Source organism: Nelumbo nucifera, chromosome 7, assembly GCF_055504915.1.
Source record: "Nelumbo nucifera cultivar China Antique chromosome 7, China Antique-T2T, whole genome shotgun sequence".
In the NCBI taxonomy this organism is placed as follows: domain Eukaryota; kingdom Viridiplantae; phylum Streptophyta; class Magnoliopsida; order Proteales; family Nelumbonaceae; genus Nelumbo; species Nelumbo nucifera.
Genome location: NC_142655.1, coordinates 53,236,366 through 53,253,937, shown reverse-complemented (window position 1 = coordinate 53,253,937; position 17,572 = coordinate 53,236,366). Strand labels below are relative to the sequence as shown.

Sequence of the window (17,572 nt, the reverse complement as noted above, 5' to 3'; positions counted from 1 at the left end):
AATCTACTATATATAGTTAAAATTTTACTAAAACACCACTTATAATTTGCAATGGATTTAATCAACCTTCCATTAGATGACAGTGGAAAATGACAGTGTTGACCCTAATGTTCATTTAAATAAATTTAATCAAAAGAAAATAAAAATAAAAATACCATTTTTGCCCTTTATAAGACACGTTCAATCACTCTATTGGCTATATTTGGTTAATTTTGCTTTTTGTACAAAAAAAGTGTTAAGGGTATTTTTGGAATAAAAAATCATGGGCCTAATGGAAAAACAAACACTCCTTAGTGAAAGATTGAATAAGTAAATAAGTTGTAAAATATATGGGATGTTTTAATAAAATGAAAACTATAAGATAGGTTTAAGTAAATATGTAAAACTATAGAGTGTGTTCTAGTAAATGACCCTAATAGAATCACATAAGAGTAGACAATTGTTTTATATTTTCAAATTTTTAAATTCATATTTTATATATTATTTTTAATAAATTTTTTTATAATACAAAAATAAAAATAATTAATTTCAGTTAGGTTTATTCATCAAATTGATGAAACTGACCAACCCGATCAACTCAACCCGAGTTGGTCGATTTTCTAGTATTTTAGTTGGGCTTTGGTTCAAAACTTCCCTAATTCGACCAAGTTGGATCAATTTCACTTTGGCCATTTGTAAACCAACCAAAATCGAACGACCTAACCATGGATATATATTAATATTTTATATTTTAAATATAATTTTTAAAATAGAAAAGTGAAAAATTTCCCATATTTCTTAGTCTAAAATGTTTTATATCATAAATTTAATTTTTAAATTTATTTTTAATAATTGCACTATAATTTTTAAAATTAAATTTAATTTTTAAGTTTAAATCTTTTGGACCAATTAATCAAACCAAAAAACCGACCCAAACACAAACAACTTGAGTGGATCGGTTTTCACAAAAGGTCAGTCGGTTTCAAAGATAAGTTAGGAGATAAAATAGGAATTGGCGATGATTTAGGAGAAAGTGGGGAGGTAGCTTAGGATAAATTTTAGGAGAAGAGATTGTTGGGGAAGGAAAGTGTCTCATTGGTTCTTTAAAAAAATGACATGGAACAAAAAAATAAAAATTCAGAAAAAGGAGAAAATTTTTTGACAGATTTCTATATATATATATATAAATAAATAAATAAAATACCATCTATATATGTATATAGATGGTATTTATTTATTTTATTTATTTTATCTTTATTGAAAGCAAATGCAAATTAACTTTGTAGTAACTAATATGCAAAAAGTAAATGCTGATAATACTAAAAATTATTGAAAAGTACACATATGCAAAAATTATTGAATAATAATGAAAAAAACACCAAAACTTAATTAAAAATCCAAAAATTCTGAAAAAACTTAAAGCTTAATTAAAATACTAAAAATAATTAAAAAAATAAATTATTTGTATTTTATTGCAAAAAATTAAATAATAATGAAAAAAATAATGTATTTTAATTATTAATAGTAATATAATTAACAATAATTATCTTTAAACTATAATTAACAGCAATTATAATTTAAGCTATGAATAGTAGAAAATTACATTTAATTACCAAAATGTTATATTTAATTACCACATTTAATTAGTTTTAGCAATATTTTCTGAAAATATGATAATTTCCAGAAATTACTGTATTTTAAATAAGTATAGTAATTTAATAATTATAATATTTTAGTAATTAACAATAAAAAGTAACAAATCATTTACAACTTAACCTAACCTGATTAGATCTATAAATTTGCAAGATCAAGCAACTACTTTCTTTTGAATTAGTTCTAGCTGAGATATGCACCATGCCCACATATTATCAAAGATATTCAGATTCGAAGTCTAATCAAGTATCAAACTTTTGGACTCCAATGATGGCTTTACCAAATAGGGCCAAAGCTAAACAACCCCTAATAAGCTCAACTTGGAAGTTATATGCATATATGGTAAATATTATTATATAATTTTTAAATAACAAATTTTATATTAATATATATATATATATATAAATGTTATATATTTTTTATATTTGACTAGAATTAAATACAAATTTTAATTTATAAAAAATCATAGTTTTATAATTAACATAGGCATCTTTATCAATGGAAAATGTGCAAGGTCAAGCCCAAACCCGACCCAACCATCAGGCCTAGATCTTGAGCCCGAGCCCAGCCCAGCCCTTATATAAAGCTCGAAGCTCAAGCCCAAACTCGAAGCCTGATCTATACACAAAATGTCTTATTTTCAGAATACTTTTATAAACTATTATTATATTAATTTAGTAATAATTTAATAAATTGATTTATATTTCCTAATAGTAAATTTATTTTTATTAATAATTTAAGAAGTATATATATATAACATAAGTACTTCTTTATATATGTAATAGTATTGGGCTAGACTTATTTGACAAAGTCCGAGCTCGAGCCCATGGGCCTGAAGTTTGGTCCAAGCCTAAATATGTCTAATTATATATATATAAACAATTGTATACGTAAAAAATCATATGAAATAAAAAATTAAACATCTTTTTCTTTTTTTTAAATGGACCTCTCATAGCTTGGCCCGATATGCAGCTTGGCCTGGCCCAAGGCCATGGACCAGCCTAGCCCAAGGCATGATACGGGCCCGTGTGGGCTCAGACCATGGGTCGTGCCAAACCGACCCCCCAAATTATCCCAAGGGAGGGAGGCATGGCCTGGGACTCCTCGTGGGCCAGCATGGCATGGCTCGCACTTTGTGTGGGGCACATGAGAGTCGTGTCATGCCGGCCCAACACTTTATTAGAATTGCAGAGATGACAATTTTCCTTGTAAAATTGGCGCCATACCTTGCCCCGCCCCGAACAGGGGCTAGTTTTCTCAAATCTTAAAAGGGGACGAAGTAGAGACAGGGTAGGGACAAGGAAAATATTTTTGCCCCAAATTAGGGATGTGATTTGCATATATTTGTCCGAACCCGATGGTAAATTAGTAAAATATCCATAAATTTAATATTGATTTTTAAAATATCTCTAAGTTTTTCTCATATTCTTATAATCGTAGGATCCCATAATTTCATTTATAAAATAACCCCAAGTTGTCATAATCCAATTCTTAAAATACCCCCAAATTCCCATAATCCTTTTTGTAAAATATCCATAAATTAGATTTTGTTAAGTGGTTGCTTCAGGTGGGAAAAATTTGGGAATTCCCCATCCCTAACAGGGGAATAGGTGCCTCACCCCGAACCCGCCCCACCACTGGGGTTGGGGCAGGGATAGAGTAGAGTATCTTGACTTACGGGAGCGAGAGACAAGGAGGGATGCCCCATCTTGTGCATCGCACGGCCCCCTTCTCGTATGAATTAAATTAAAATATTAACAAAAATCCTTTCCTTGCTTCAAAGGTTACGTTTACAACCGCTTTTGCAGACTTCATTCTCTTCTTGGTTGTTGCCAATGCAGTCTTAGCTTTGGCATGGCGTGAAGAAACCGAGCTGAAAGGGTCATTTTGAGCTTTACCCCCTCAGCCTAGGTTTTGTGTTTAGGCATGGCTTGGGCCTGAGGCCATGTTAGGCCCACAAATTTTTAGGCCGAACCATAGCCCAATACTTTAGGCAAATCCAGGCCCGATCCAGGATACTAATATAGTGTATAAAATATAAAATATAATGATATATTTATAGCATAAAATTTGTAGGCTCGGAATCAGGCTCTTCTCGATTGGGACCCATGTTGGCCTAGCCTTGTGCTTATGTTTCAGGCTTGAAACCCAGGCCAGTTCGGCCTGGGCTTGGCCTGTTGCCCTTATAAATGGTGGCCCATGATCACCCCTAAACATAGGGGCTGGGGGTATGAGTATAATTTACCTGCAAGAGTTTATAGTAAATCTATGGGAATCAATAATTGGAAAATTTGCTTAAACCTCCCTCCCTTGGGATTTTTAAACTTCCCTTGTTCTTTGACCTCCCCAAAAAATTCCCTGAATTTTGGGGTAAATATTCTCATAGACTCTTTCCATTACTATGCCATCAGTAACCTAACATAAATTGCTGATGTCATGGTTTTAAAATTATGAAAATATCTATCCAAAATTCAATATTTTTTTATGTTTTTCTATTTTTCTGTACATTCCTCCTTTTCTTTGTTTGCAATTTTCTGTATTTTGTCATATTTTCTCAAAATTTTGTTGTATTTTTTGTTTTTTGTCTTGCAATTTCCAGTGTTTTCTGTATTTCTCATTTTTTCCTTGTTATACTTTATGAAAATTTCTGTTTCTGTATTTTCTTTTATTTTCCTTTTTTCTTCATTTTTTGTGCATTTTCTATAATTTATGCAATTCCTATTTTTTCTTTAGTTTTTGTGTTTTTTGTGTTGTACTAACAAATGTGCATGGTTTTGCACATTGCAATTTTAGATGATGATGATGACAATATTAATAATATGTTTCCAATTTTTTTATATTTCTATGTGTACAAAGTAATTCTTATTTATGATACTTATCTTTAGTTTAATATGATGAATATATGATATTAAAAATGTTCCCAAATATTTTTTACAAAGTTTTTATAATTTTTGTGTTTTTAATCTTTATTATTTAATTATGATGTTAAGGGTTGACATATTTTATCTAAAAATTTTATAATTGTTTCACCTTTTGGTGGCAATTCAACCATTCAAGCTTCTTTTATTTACCAAAAAAAAAGTTTGAATGGTTGATTTGCCACCAAAATGTAAAACAATTTCATCTTTGGATTCCATATTTTATTTCCATCATTAATAAAAATAATTCTTATTTATCTCACTTATTTTTCTTTAATATGACTACCATGTGATAAATAATTCTTATTTATCTCACTTATTTTTCTTTAATATGATTACCATGTGCTCAAATGTTTTCTACAAATTTTTTGTATTTTTTCATATTTTTTGTTTGTGATTTTATTTTTAATTTTTTATTATTTAATTATGATATCAATGGTTGTTGACACATTTGACCCAAAAGGTTGAACAATTTACCTACCATAAAATAGGAAAATAATTTCATTTTAGGATTAATTTTAAATTTTATATTTCATTTCCATCATCAATTAAAACAATTCTTGTTCATAACTTATTTTTCTTTGATATGATTAACCTATTGACCTCCATTAAAAATGGAGGCAATTTCATTTTTTAGTTGCTTTAAATTTTTTATTTCATTTTCATGTCAATAAAAACAATTTTTATTGATCACATTTCTTTATTAATATGATCAGTAAAAAAATATTAGAGATGTGCCCAGTTTTTTATATATTTTTTATTTTTTTGTACTTATTTTGATTTTAAAAATTGTATTATTTAACATCATGGGTTGACCCATTACTTAGGTTGTTGAATTTCTTACCTACCATGAGGATAGAAGAATGGTTTTGTTTTTGGGTTAGTTTTAAATGAATATGGGATTTATATTGTTAAAATTATTAGATATAGATCTAACTTAAATATAAGACTTAATCATGAAGTGAAAAATAGTAGTTCAAATTACATTTTCTATCATTCCAATTAGAGAGGGACCAAATTCAAAAATAACGATATTTTAATCAAGAAAAGAATTCAATGAAAAATAATGGGAGTTGATGCCTTAACCATAAGAGTTTAATGAGAGGAAATTGAAGGAACTGAGAAGTAATAGTTCAAAATATATCTTTGGCCCTCACAATTAACGGGGGACAAAATTCAAAAGTAAGGGTATTTTAATCAAACAAAAGTTCCACATTTATACTTTTAATGGTATCATAGGCATAACTTTTTATCAACACTTTGCAAGATGGCCTCATAAATGGGGTATAAGGTAGTGGTAATCATGGGCTGGGCCAGGCCAGGCTTAGGCTGCATTTGGCATTCCTTATTTTAAAGACTTATCTCATTTTTGCAATTAAAATGCCCCTATGAACACTGAACTTTTAACTACAAAAGGGAGAAAAGTCCTTAAAATAAGGAATGCCAAATGCAGCCTTAGTATCTATTTAAGGGCTACAGCCCAAGCCCAGACTGATTTCCATGACAATGCCTGGTTTTAGCATTTTAACTTTTAACACCATGTCCACTTCCCCTGAATTCAGGATACATTCCAGAAGGTCACACCACCACACTGAAGAATGATAGATGAAATGAGTAACTTCTCTGTACTAGGAGTTGGACTTTGGATCTCCTGCACACGAGAACTCTGCCCACGCCTACCCACAATACACTACCCCCCGTGAATTGGGAACATCTCCCCCTGCATAATACTATGCAGAGGATAAGATGTTCTCCATGTGTGGCTGCGATAAATGTGGGCAGAGTTTTCGTGGGTAGGAGATCCGGACTCTATGAATTGAGGGTGTCCAACTTCTTTGTTCATTGAGGAAAATCCCGTTTCCACACTATAATAGATCATTGTAGAAATCCCATGTTCCAACCATCGCCAATAGTTCATTGAACACCACGTTGGAACACATCTCTACACTTACAACAAACCTGTCCAAATAGAAGAAGCACTATATTTGGATTGTAACCAATGTTTTAAAAATCAACCTAGAACCGGAACTACTTTGGCCGCTGGTTTTTGGGTCAGCGGTTCCACCGTCCGCTTTGAACAAATGACCCATTGCAACTTAAAAAATAAAAAATAATTAAAACAAAAAACAACCAAAAAAACATTGTTCAGGTCGAACAGATCAACAGTTTGACCAGCCAAATCTGTGGGTCACCGATTAAACCAATGGTTTTTGGCAAAAGGCCCAGTCAGAGGTGAAACGGAACTGATTGCCTGAACGGTAGGTAGCCAAATGGTCATATGACCATCCATGTTAACTTTGGTTCAAAAACCATGATTGTAACTACCAAAAGTAGAGTCATGTGACCATTCTCAAATGGAAATATAAGAAGTTATTAGGGGTGTTTCAGTAGTACATAAACAAAGAGGTGTCCTAGTAAATGACTTATATAATATTTTGATCATTTTTAGTTTGATTTATTTATAAATTGAATATCCAACAATCCAAATTTTGTTGGAATCTAATATAAATTAAACGAATAAATCAGATTTGAATTCAAATATAAACAAACCAAATTTGGATTTACCAAATTCAATTCAATCCATTTGTAGCCCTAATTGAACAAATGTAACAAAAATGTAAGAAAAGGAAGGGAAAGATGGGAAATACCTATACAAACCAAGTATTAACTGAAAGCAATAGGTATTGAATGGGATGTGAAACCAATAATAACTTTTCACGCCAGTAATAAAATACATGAGACGCACAACCTTTTGGTTTCTCACTACGGACCGTATATATATCGTTACCATTGGTTCCACAACTTATTAAACAACTATCACATCCAATGATACAACTAATCAGAATTCCTCACAAATAGTGACTAAAGGCGCAGGAATCATACCCCGTTTGGGGGCCTCACAACTTGCCATCAATCCTGGACTGCAATCATCAGACCTCCACCTTGAACATTAACTTAGCTGAAAATCAGCTGAAAAATTCTTATCCAAAATTATTATACTGTATCATATCCCACTAGAGAATTAAACATGTGAAAATGTCATGTCATTTAGAAAATATCAGATGATTCATCAAAAAAAAGAACGGAAAACTATTAGATGATACATAGACATTTGATCATGGTGATTTTTGGTGTAAGCCCTCCATTTGGTGGGACCAATTTAATGATGGGTTCAGATCATCTCATTATCTACCACGTGGTGAGTTATGATGGCCCTAGACTATAATTAGCTCTCTTGTTTATCAAACCCCTTGATGAAATAAAAATATGGTACGAACATTCACTTGAAGTTTCCTTCTTTTGAGCCCCATCCCGGGATCCCTGTCACTTAAAAAAGAGATTATTTTTTACATACACACCCTTATAGTTTCATGTATTCATTAAAACTTATTTATAGTTTGTATATTATTAATATATCCTTATAATTTGCAATCATTTTATTTATCACTGTTTTTCTTAGGGCCCTTTTTTTGGATTTTGAGAGAAGGAAATTGGTCAATAGAATTTTGGTTCCCTGGGTATTAATTATCCGGGTAAGTGATATTTATCTCCCAGGTCGATAAATAGCGTTCCCACTTAGGGGGAAGGTTGCCAATACTTAGATGAGACAAAATTACCTATTTAAATAATGATTCTTTATAGCTAAAATGGTTAATTTCTTATTTACCTAGAAAATAAAAGAACATGAGTAAATATACTTACCCGAGTAAGTAACTTCCCGAAAAGCAAACTTAGATGGAAATAGGAAGTGATGTATTTAACCCTAACATTCATTCAAAAAAATATGTGCCTATGCCCTAGGCCCATGCCCCTTCACATTTTCTACTCGTTTTAACTTTTAAGAGGTTATATCATCATTTTAGTAATATACAAACTATAGGATAGGTTTTAATAAATATGTGAAACTATAGGCGTATCTAAGTAAACGACCTTAAGAAAAAGAACTTGGCGGTGCAAATTGACAGCTCCTGGACCATGTTTGGACTGAAAAAATAAAAAAATAAAAAAATAAAAAAGGGCTTGAGCCCCATCCCATAGAGGTTGGTGTTTGGGATGGACTTAGGCTGCATGTTGGTCTTTGGCAGTACATGTTAGGCCCAACTTGGGCCCACCCTAGAAAGTACTTTCTGTCAAGCTTTGATTTGTCCCTTCACGCGTTAAAAAGCCATAAATGTGTAAACATAAGCTATATTAAGTTAATAATATTTACTAAATGAACCTACAATCCTACCTTCCTAGTTCACTGGTTTCAAAAATGGTTCTTCTTAATATTCTGTAGGGCCCACTATGTGATCCAATGTTGGGCCCACAATTATATACTTGATGTACGCTATAAGATGCACTAGTGGGTTTTGTCCTTTGCCAAAATATTAACCTTGATCAGACAATTCTGGCCATCTGATTTATATTGAGATGGGGCCAAGTATAGAAAATGGTCTGTTTTGACAACACCTTTAACAACTTTTGAGTGTCATTCATTCATTTCAACTTTCAGGTGTAGTTTGGTTTCATCTAGCAGTTCTACTTGACAAAACAAAAAGTGATGAAGTCATACAAGGTTTTGGTAAGATAACTAAGAGCAGATGCCTTATGCCCATGCACATAAGTTGATTTGTGTCATTTAATTCAACTGTCCTTTCTGCTTCACAATCTAAGAATGGATGAAAATACAATCATGGTAAATATTCTAAGAACCCAGAAAATCTTGTACACCATTTATTTCTCAAAAAACCAGCTGATTAAGGCAAATGACAGATAGATAGAATCCAGCTAGTGATAGTAAATGCTGTCCTAATTGTAGAATATGTGTTGTGTTAGAATTTAAAGACAAGAAATATACTCAAAAGTAAGCAGAACAACCCTAACCCCAATCTCAATCAATTGATGAACTACATCCTGATGGCGACGTGGGATTGCAAATCTTTTGGTAAACATTGCCTTTTTCCATTTGAAAGTGCAATGGCATCTAGCTCTTTAATTTACAGTAACCCTTGGCTAGCTTAAACAAGAGCAGATGATGACATTGATACCCCTGTTAATGCATGTTACTTTTGAAACCCTCACAAAAAGAAAAAAAAATTCTAAGTACAATGTATCCATTCATTTATTAATATTCCAACAAACCAGATTTTAATCTCTCTTTTCTGTCCTATTCATGGGTATCAATATGGACAGATGAAACAATCAAGAGAAGTTAGAGAGAGAGAGGTTATTATCCACAAATAAATGTTTTATCAGTCTGGCTTTTTTATTAACTATCAAACATTTTGTGTTCAATCTTCTTAACTAATAGCCTTAAGTACCTGTCTGAAGATTATTTTGATCATTAGGTAACCGACCTAGCTAGATTCACCTAAGGTTTTTCTTCTGTGTTTTTTTTTTTATATGTGGCGAGGGTGGAAGATGCTCTGTCTACCACAAGCACTTCATCTATTACTTTAATTTCATGGAAGGATCTTTCCACTAATATGATTTCTATCACTTTTGGAACAAAGAAAGACAAGCAACCTCAGAAGTCAAAGATTGAGAAAAGGAAGACTGTTAGTCTAAAAGGGAGAAAAAATGAAAAAGGAATCACATGCTTGCTTTACTAGAAGACACACCCATCATTCGTTTTCATTCAAATTGACTCTCATGCACTCATTTCATCATGTTTCCAGCTATTCAACATTCACAAGTTGGTCAAGGGATCACGGATTCACAGTTTGCCTAAACCATGCTAACCTGGGTTAAGAATTTTAATATTAAATAAACAAATCAAATCAAAACTGGTCCAATCTTCTTGGGTTTTCCCTTCCAAGTTGTAACATAGAGTAGCAGAGTTCTCCATTCCAATCTGATTTCATGTACACAGACCGGCCTAACCTTAGCTGCCAAGGGTCTAGTACAACTGGATGGACCAATCTGGCTTTTGTAACTATGATGATTTATATGTTAAGATGTTGAAGTACCCTCTCCACCACTCCATATATAGAAAACAAGAGCATATACTGAAATTACTGGAAATTATGAGTGGTCAGATGTTATTATTAGTAGACCATCTCGTATTCATAAGAAGCAATTATGAAGAGGGAATAGGTAAAAGTATTCCAGTGTAAATGGGTAAGAGCTCCACCAAAGAAGCCCCACTATTCAAGCGTTCAGTCAGAATATTTGCTTAAAATACCATTTTATGTAATAAAATAATTCATTCTTAAATTGAAATACCAATCCGTTTTATAAAATTAGATTTGGATCAAATGCAAATTTAGAGACTCTCTACTCCATCAGTTAGTCTCACTTGATGATCACAACCATCTATCTTTCCCTACCGTTTTATAAAATCTTTTTTGCCACCCAAATGAAAGGTTTGATTTTATAGCTTGACGACCAATTGGGTTGATTTTAACTTGGGATTTTCATTCTGATGCACCAATGGCTACCGGTGTATACCATGAGAAAATCATCTTGCCATTCTTTTTATTTATTTACTTTTTTTGAAAAAATATCTACGAAGGAAAAATTATAATAATCTATCAGAAGGTTAGTTAGCCTCACATGTAAAATTAAATCTCTCTCTCTCTCCATAATTGACAGTTGACAGTAGGAATAAGACATTGCAATCATTTTAAAAATGACAATGATGCACATGAAATCGTGTAAGCATGCAAGCCATTGTCTTCCAAGAGAAAATAAAGTAGGAGATTCTCTCTCCAACCCAATGCTCAAGGCTTCCTTTATATCTTCAACTACCAAAGCAAAACTAGGAGAGCTTTAGAAACTAAGATGGACAACCCATATTTCTGTCTTCTCCTCTTGTTAGCATTCTCTTGTTTCTCCACCAGGGTCCTCTCATGGCGCCATGACCAGCAATACAATGAAGGCAAGAACTATGAAGGTTCCTCCGACCTCATAAACCTAGAGTACCACATGGGTCCTGTCCTGGCTTCCCCCATCAAGCTCTATATCATATGGTATGGCCATTGGAACCCAAACCACCAAGCCATCATAAGAGACTTTCTTGTTTCACTCTCCACTTCCTCTTCTTTCCCCTCTGCTGCAGATTGGTGGCGCACTGTCCGCCTCTACACCGATCAAACAGGCGCAAACATCACCGGAAATATTGTCCTCTCAGGCGAGTACAATGATTATATATACTCCCATGGTACCACCCTGAGTCGCTTGGCGATGCAATCCATCATCAGGACAGCCGTGACCGCCTACGGTGGGATACCTCTCAATCCTTACAGTGGCCTCTACTTGGTGTTGACATCCTCAGATGTCCGGGTGGAAGATTTCTGTAGGGCAGTCTGTGGCTTCCACTATTTCACCTTTCCGGCCATTGTTGGTGTCACTGTGCCATATGCATGGGTTGGGTACAGTGGTACCCAATGTCCAGGGATGTGTGCATACCCATTTGCCTGGCCCAACTATTCAGGCAGGCCACCGAGCAATGGGGCCAACAACATAATGGGAGCTCCAAATGGAGATGTGGGTGTGGATGGAATGATCAGTGTCATTGCACATGAGCTTGCAGAAGTGTCAAGTAACCCACTTGTGAATGCATGGTATGCCGGTGATGACCCTACAGCTCCTACCGAGATTGCTGATTTATGTGTCGGTGTGTATGGCTCTGGAGGGGGTGGAGGATATGCCGGCAAGGTCTACAGGGACAACTGGGGCAATGGGTACAATTTGAATGGTGTGAGAGGAAGGAAGTTCCTGGTGCAATGGGTATGGAACCCTGTCAGAAAGAGATGCTTTGGGCCCAATGCCATGGATTAGAAATTAGGTAAGCTGATTGTATTGGTTCTGGATGCATAAGCATCCTATAAACTAGAATATCCTACCTTCTGTTCATCTGTCTTTCTCATCAACTTTCAGAAAGCATGGATCACAAGGAGTCAAAAGAGATGGATTTGGGGATTGTTCAGACTTCAGAGGGATGGGCTCTTACTCTTTTAGCCTTTTTCTTAGTATGTCTTGTACAAAAAGTCTCTTCTGTGTTCTTGGTTTTATTAGTAAAAATGTTCAAAGGTTAATAGTTCATAAATGACAGATCAGTTCATTTTATTGTTTGAAACCTGTAGTTGTTTGCAAGTTGCAATGCCATCAATCATCAGTCATCACGATAATACCTTAGCCCCAGAAAAAACAACTTTTGATTTCAATTATTGATCCCATTTGTAAATCACCTCTTAACCCTTGAGGGTGAAAATTACTTGAATTTGGATGGCTAGGAGATTAAAAAAGTTCATTGTATTTGGCTTTCTCACTCCTCTCTTCCCTACTGTCGGTCTTGATGATTTTATCTTGTATGAGTTTTCAAGATCGTTTAATGACCCAGAACTATAAACCCTACACCTTGAGGATTTCTAAACCGCTCATGATTTAATGATGAAAGTGCTTATACTTCATAAATGAGCATCTGGCCACGAGCTGATGATCAAGTATAACAAAAGCTCCAACACCATCATTATCACCACATGACTGGAACTTGCCTTGTCTGACGACATTGTTCGTCCTTGTGAGTATACATCATAGCCTGCAGGCTGATGATCTGGATTGAATTGTCAGCAACAAGGTTCTAAATACTGGGCATATCTGGCAGTACGGTCCCTTTTTTATTTTTTTCATAACCGATTCAGGATGGTCAATTTAAGGCTCCTCCACCTCCTGAACTGGTCAGAAACCCAATACATCCTCTGTAGGGACATATCAGGGTGCTCCCCAATACGATATGTATCAGTCGATACGTGTCCATACTTTGAACCTTGGCAGCACCGCAGCAGTATATATATCGTTGATGATTATCGTTCAAAGTTGGTAATACTCCTTGCATCCTTGTAAAAATAACTCTAGGACCATCAAATAATAATAATAATAATAATGGATCAATATATCCTTGAATTTCCAAGGGAATGTCGACTTACACTGATTTTCACTTGATAAATCACACGTAATAAAATGAATTGGTCCAGTTAACATACACAAACAGTTCCAAAGCTGCACCTGAATCCTTTGCAATTAATCATGATCTTTTCACTATCGTTTGCTGAACAACAAAATGGTGAATAAGTGCTTCAACGTTGCTGAAGAAGCATCGGCAATGGGAAATTTCATTTTGGGATTCAAAACTCTTGGGGAGTGGGTAACCAAACGAGTCACATCTCTATAACATCTCACCTTCAAGAAACACAATACATAAACCATATTTTACAGTCCGCTTTCTCACCCACACAACTCATCTTCTAAAAGTACAATATATAAAATTATGAATCCATATTCTACAGTCTTCCCCACTTTTGGTGCTCAGCTTAAACAACTAAAATCTACACTTGAACTTGCTCCACGCACTTCCACAGTACCTCTGAACATAATTTCTTGTAGCGGCATACAACTTCTGCAATATATCAAACTCAAAATAAGTACAGAACTGTACATTTGATGAATGATGGCTTCCACGTTTTCAGTTCAAAACCCAAACCAGGAGTGCCTTTGCAATTCCTTGTAAGCTGACCGGTAAAATGGATAATTTGGAAACAGGGAACTCTCACTTGGGCTATTTTTAATTGATCATTTGAAAATATCTGGCAAGTAAATGCTGGACCAGATATTGCAAATGACATCTTCTCATACAGTTCATAACACATCAAAGCAACGAAGACAGTAGCAGTTAAGAAGTTTTGCTGCAACACTCTCAGGTTCTGGAACAAGAGCAGATGTTAAGCTGTTCCAGAAATGGAATGTAAATGATTCGTTCAGAATCTTTCTGAAGAAGACGTCCTGTTGGGCTCTCTCAGCCTCATCAGAAGGAGCTGTGAAATATCTGCTAGGGGCAGAAAGAAAGGGAATCAGAAAGATTAAAAAAGATCATGCAATGTGCAACAGACTGTCTACACACAAGGATCAATAAGTGTAGGAAGCAAGCCTTTCCTTCTTCAACCAAATAGGAAACCTATTTTTGGTTATTATTTTAAAATTAATTTATTATTATTGAATAATTAATACGTTAGTATTTTATTATTACTTTAATTATATTATATTAATATTTTATCTGTACTTAATTATTATTATTATGATTATTATTAAATAAATAATATCTTTGCTTTTTATTATAAATTTATTAATATTTTATTATGGTATTATTATTTTATGAATATTTTACTAATATTTTGTTATTATTTTAATTATTAATATACTCTTATTTTATTGTAATATTATTATTACTTCCGTAATAGTTTATTATTTAATTATTAATGTTTTATTATTACTTTAATTATAATATATTAATATTTTATTTTACTTAATTATTATTGTTAAATAAATAATACCTTTGCTTTTTATTATTAATTTATTAATATTTTATTATAGTACTATTATTTTGTTACTATTTTACTAATATTTTGTTAATAATTTATTATTTTATTATTAATATATTATTAGTTTTATTATATCATTATCTTGTTAATGATTTGACAATATTTTATTATTTCATTAATATTAGGATTTGGGGGTTTTTTGTAATGAGTTCTTTACAAATGGTAGGAATCGGAGGCCATTCCCATTCCAATTCCAGGCACCTATTCCTGGAAACTAAATGGACCCTTAAAGAAAATTGCCGCCAAGTGTCATCCATATCTGTTGATTTGCATGGAATTTCGCAAGGCCTGAGCACACTATTTGATCTAAGTGGCACTTTTCTTTTTCTATGTAATTACTTCTTGCATGTATAGTCAATATATTTTTTGTAGAGTCCCTCTAGCCTAATATGCTTTATTTAGAAAACAAAAACACGCTCACAAAACGCAATTACTCCATAAAGCATGAACGCAAATGAATTCAACTTTCCTTCATTCATTTGTCCCAATATCAAGGCAAAAGAATAGTTTTATAAGTTAAAAAAGTATAGGGTAGAACACTGTTTACCATAAAAGCAAAATGTCACTAGATCCTAATAGTAAGAGATCATTAAACAAAGCTAAGAAACTATGGTTACAGACAAGAATATGTTATGAAGTTGCCCTGTAAGCCTTAAAATTAAGAGAATGAATTAAAGCAAAATTTAAACTCATAGAAAATGTAAATGGTTGTAATAGATCAATCAAATAATCTATTACAAAGGCAAAAACTTACGTGTTTGAAATGAATATTTAGCTAGCTTAAAGTGGTAATAATGTTAGGCAGGCAATAACCTTGTAACTCTACATAACTACAATAGTCACCAACTTATGTTATAATACTAACTCTTATATTCTACATAGTGCTGGTAGTGTTCACTAGGAAATATGTCAATTCCAGCAAAATTTCATGTTGCTACCTATGGAAGTTGAAGTGGAAATGTGTTGTGGAAACGATCTCTTGTACTCCACATAATGCTGGTAGTTTCATAGGGGAATATGTTGATTCTGGTAAAATTTTGTATCGCTACCCATAGAAATGGAAATGTCGTGGAAATAATAGGGACATTAGGGACATTTTAAACCACTAGAATAAGGCATAAACCTTTGATATAGGTTATGTAAGATTTTCATGTCCCCTTACTGCTAATTTTTGCAAAATTTCTCCCTCTCAAGTCCCATGTTTCAAATAAGTAAAATTAATAAAGAAATGTCCCATTGTGCTAAATGCAAACTAAATGTTTCTTGTCAATTTCCACTTTCAAAGCATATGGTCCAAAAAGCTCATGTAATAATAATATAAATGCATATTGACATGAATATAAAATGATAGATGGATATGTATAAATGCAATGAGAGAAGAGAGAGAGAGAGAGAGAGAGAGAGAGAGAGAGAGAGAGAGATCTGATTGAGGAAAAATTACCTTATGATATTCTGATGACTTATTGGGAAGAATACAAAAGATTGTTGCTTTTTTAGCTCAATCGGTTTACCAGAATTATCCCATTTGCTTAGAAACTTCTTACCCACTCTTGTCAGTAGGTCAGCCCCATTCCATCTCAACTGAGCATCATCATATGTTGAATAGAACTCTTTCAGGCACTCCATTATGAAAGGACTGCATGTAGAACAAATGTTAGATATAGAAATATCAAACATGACCCAAAAAAGCAAATCAACTCCATTATGCAAGGCTTACATGGAAATAAAGGTGGCAAATTTCAGCCAGGGCCAACCCAATCTACATGGTTATTTGGCCAGCCAAGCGGCCTAATATACTGAGCCAGGTCTAAGTTTCTCATTTGACCTAGCTCAGCTAATGTAGTTCAACTCTGTACAGAAATAGTATATTGACCTAGCGACCTAATATACTGAGCCAGGTCTAAGTTTCACATTAGCTCAGCTAATGTAGTTTCATATTTGACCTAGCTAAGCTACCAAAACATATGAAAGGAGGAAGAATTAATAGCTGCACCAAGATTTGGAAGTCAATAGTTTTCACCAAAGCTTTATCCTGGTCATGAATACATCACCCAGGTTCAGGTCCATAAGCTGTGACAATTGTCCTATGAAGATTCACTCACTATGGCTCCGGTGGGTTCCCTTAACCAAGCCACTGCCTAAAAGTCGCTGGCTCATTCTTCAACAGGCATGCAGTCAAATCCCTGGGCTCCTCCCTATGTTTCCTTTTATGCTAGCTAGAAAGTTTCTGTTTGTGGTTACACAGTTTAGCAGCTTTCTATGTCATTTAGGAAACTATCAAGCAATTACTATTTTGAAGAGCTTCTATTTTTATGCTTCCTATTTTCTGGTTTCTATTTTTGAAGTCTTGATAGTTTCTAAGTTCTGCAATTCTATCTGCGATTGTAGAATTTCTATATGTCAAGAAAAGAGTTCTATAAATGCTCATAATTCTGTTCAGAGAAGGAGCTCAATGAATAAATGAATTAAGTTCTCTTCTTTCAACATTCAGTCTACTATATTCTTGAGTGAAGTCGGGTAAAGGTAGAGCTGGAGAAGTCACAGCCTTTTTGCGGTCTTCAAAGGCTTTCTCAGCACTATGGTTCCACTTGAAGGAATTCTTTTTTAAGAGACATGCATGTAAGGGGTTCAACTAGATTCCCATAATCCCTAATAACTGGC

At 33.6% G+C, this 17,572-nt stretch overlaps 2 protein-coding genes across 3 annotated transcripts in view; one reads left to right on the top strand and one right to left on the bottom strand.

Moving 5' to 3' along the window:
• The first annotated feature begins 11,186 nt into the window (after window positions 1-11,186).
• EXL7 (EXORDIUM like 7) lies at window positions 11,187-12,612 on the top strand. Its single transcript, XM_010277880.2, has one exon. It carries the CDS (start codon window positions 11,316-11,318, stop codon window positions 12,312-12,314), a length of 999 nt encoding a protein of 332 aa, XP_010276182.1. The 5' UTR covers window positions 11,187-11,315; the 3' UTR covers window positions 12,315-12,612.
• A 789-nt stretch (window positions 12,613-13,401) lies between these two features.
• The window catches only part of LOC104610991 (alpha 1,4-glycosyltransferase family protein), a 47,016-nt gene continuing 42,845 nt past the window's right edge, over window positions 13,402-17,572 (bottom strand). For both annotated transcript variants that reach the window (XM_088891300.1, XM_010277879.3), the window contains 2 exons: window positions 16,353-16,547; window positions 13,402-14,358 (listed from right to left, as the gene is read on the bottom strand). In XM_088891300.1, coding sequence (XP_088747426.1) covers window positions 14,172-14,358; window positions 16,353-16,547 — 382 coding nt within the window. In that variant the 3' untranslated portion in view covers window positions 13,402-14,171. The remainder of the gene's footprint in view (window positions 14,359-16,352; window positions 16,548-17,572) is intronic.

Bases quoted from the DNA above. Each gene is read 5' to 3' on its own strand.
- EXL7 (XM_010277880.2), top strand. From the start codon at position 11,316: ATGGACAACCCATATTTCTGTCTTCTCCTCTTGTTAGCATTCTCTTGT.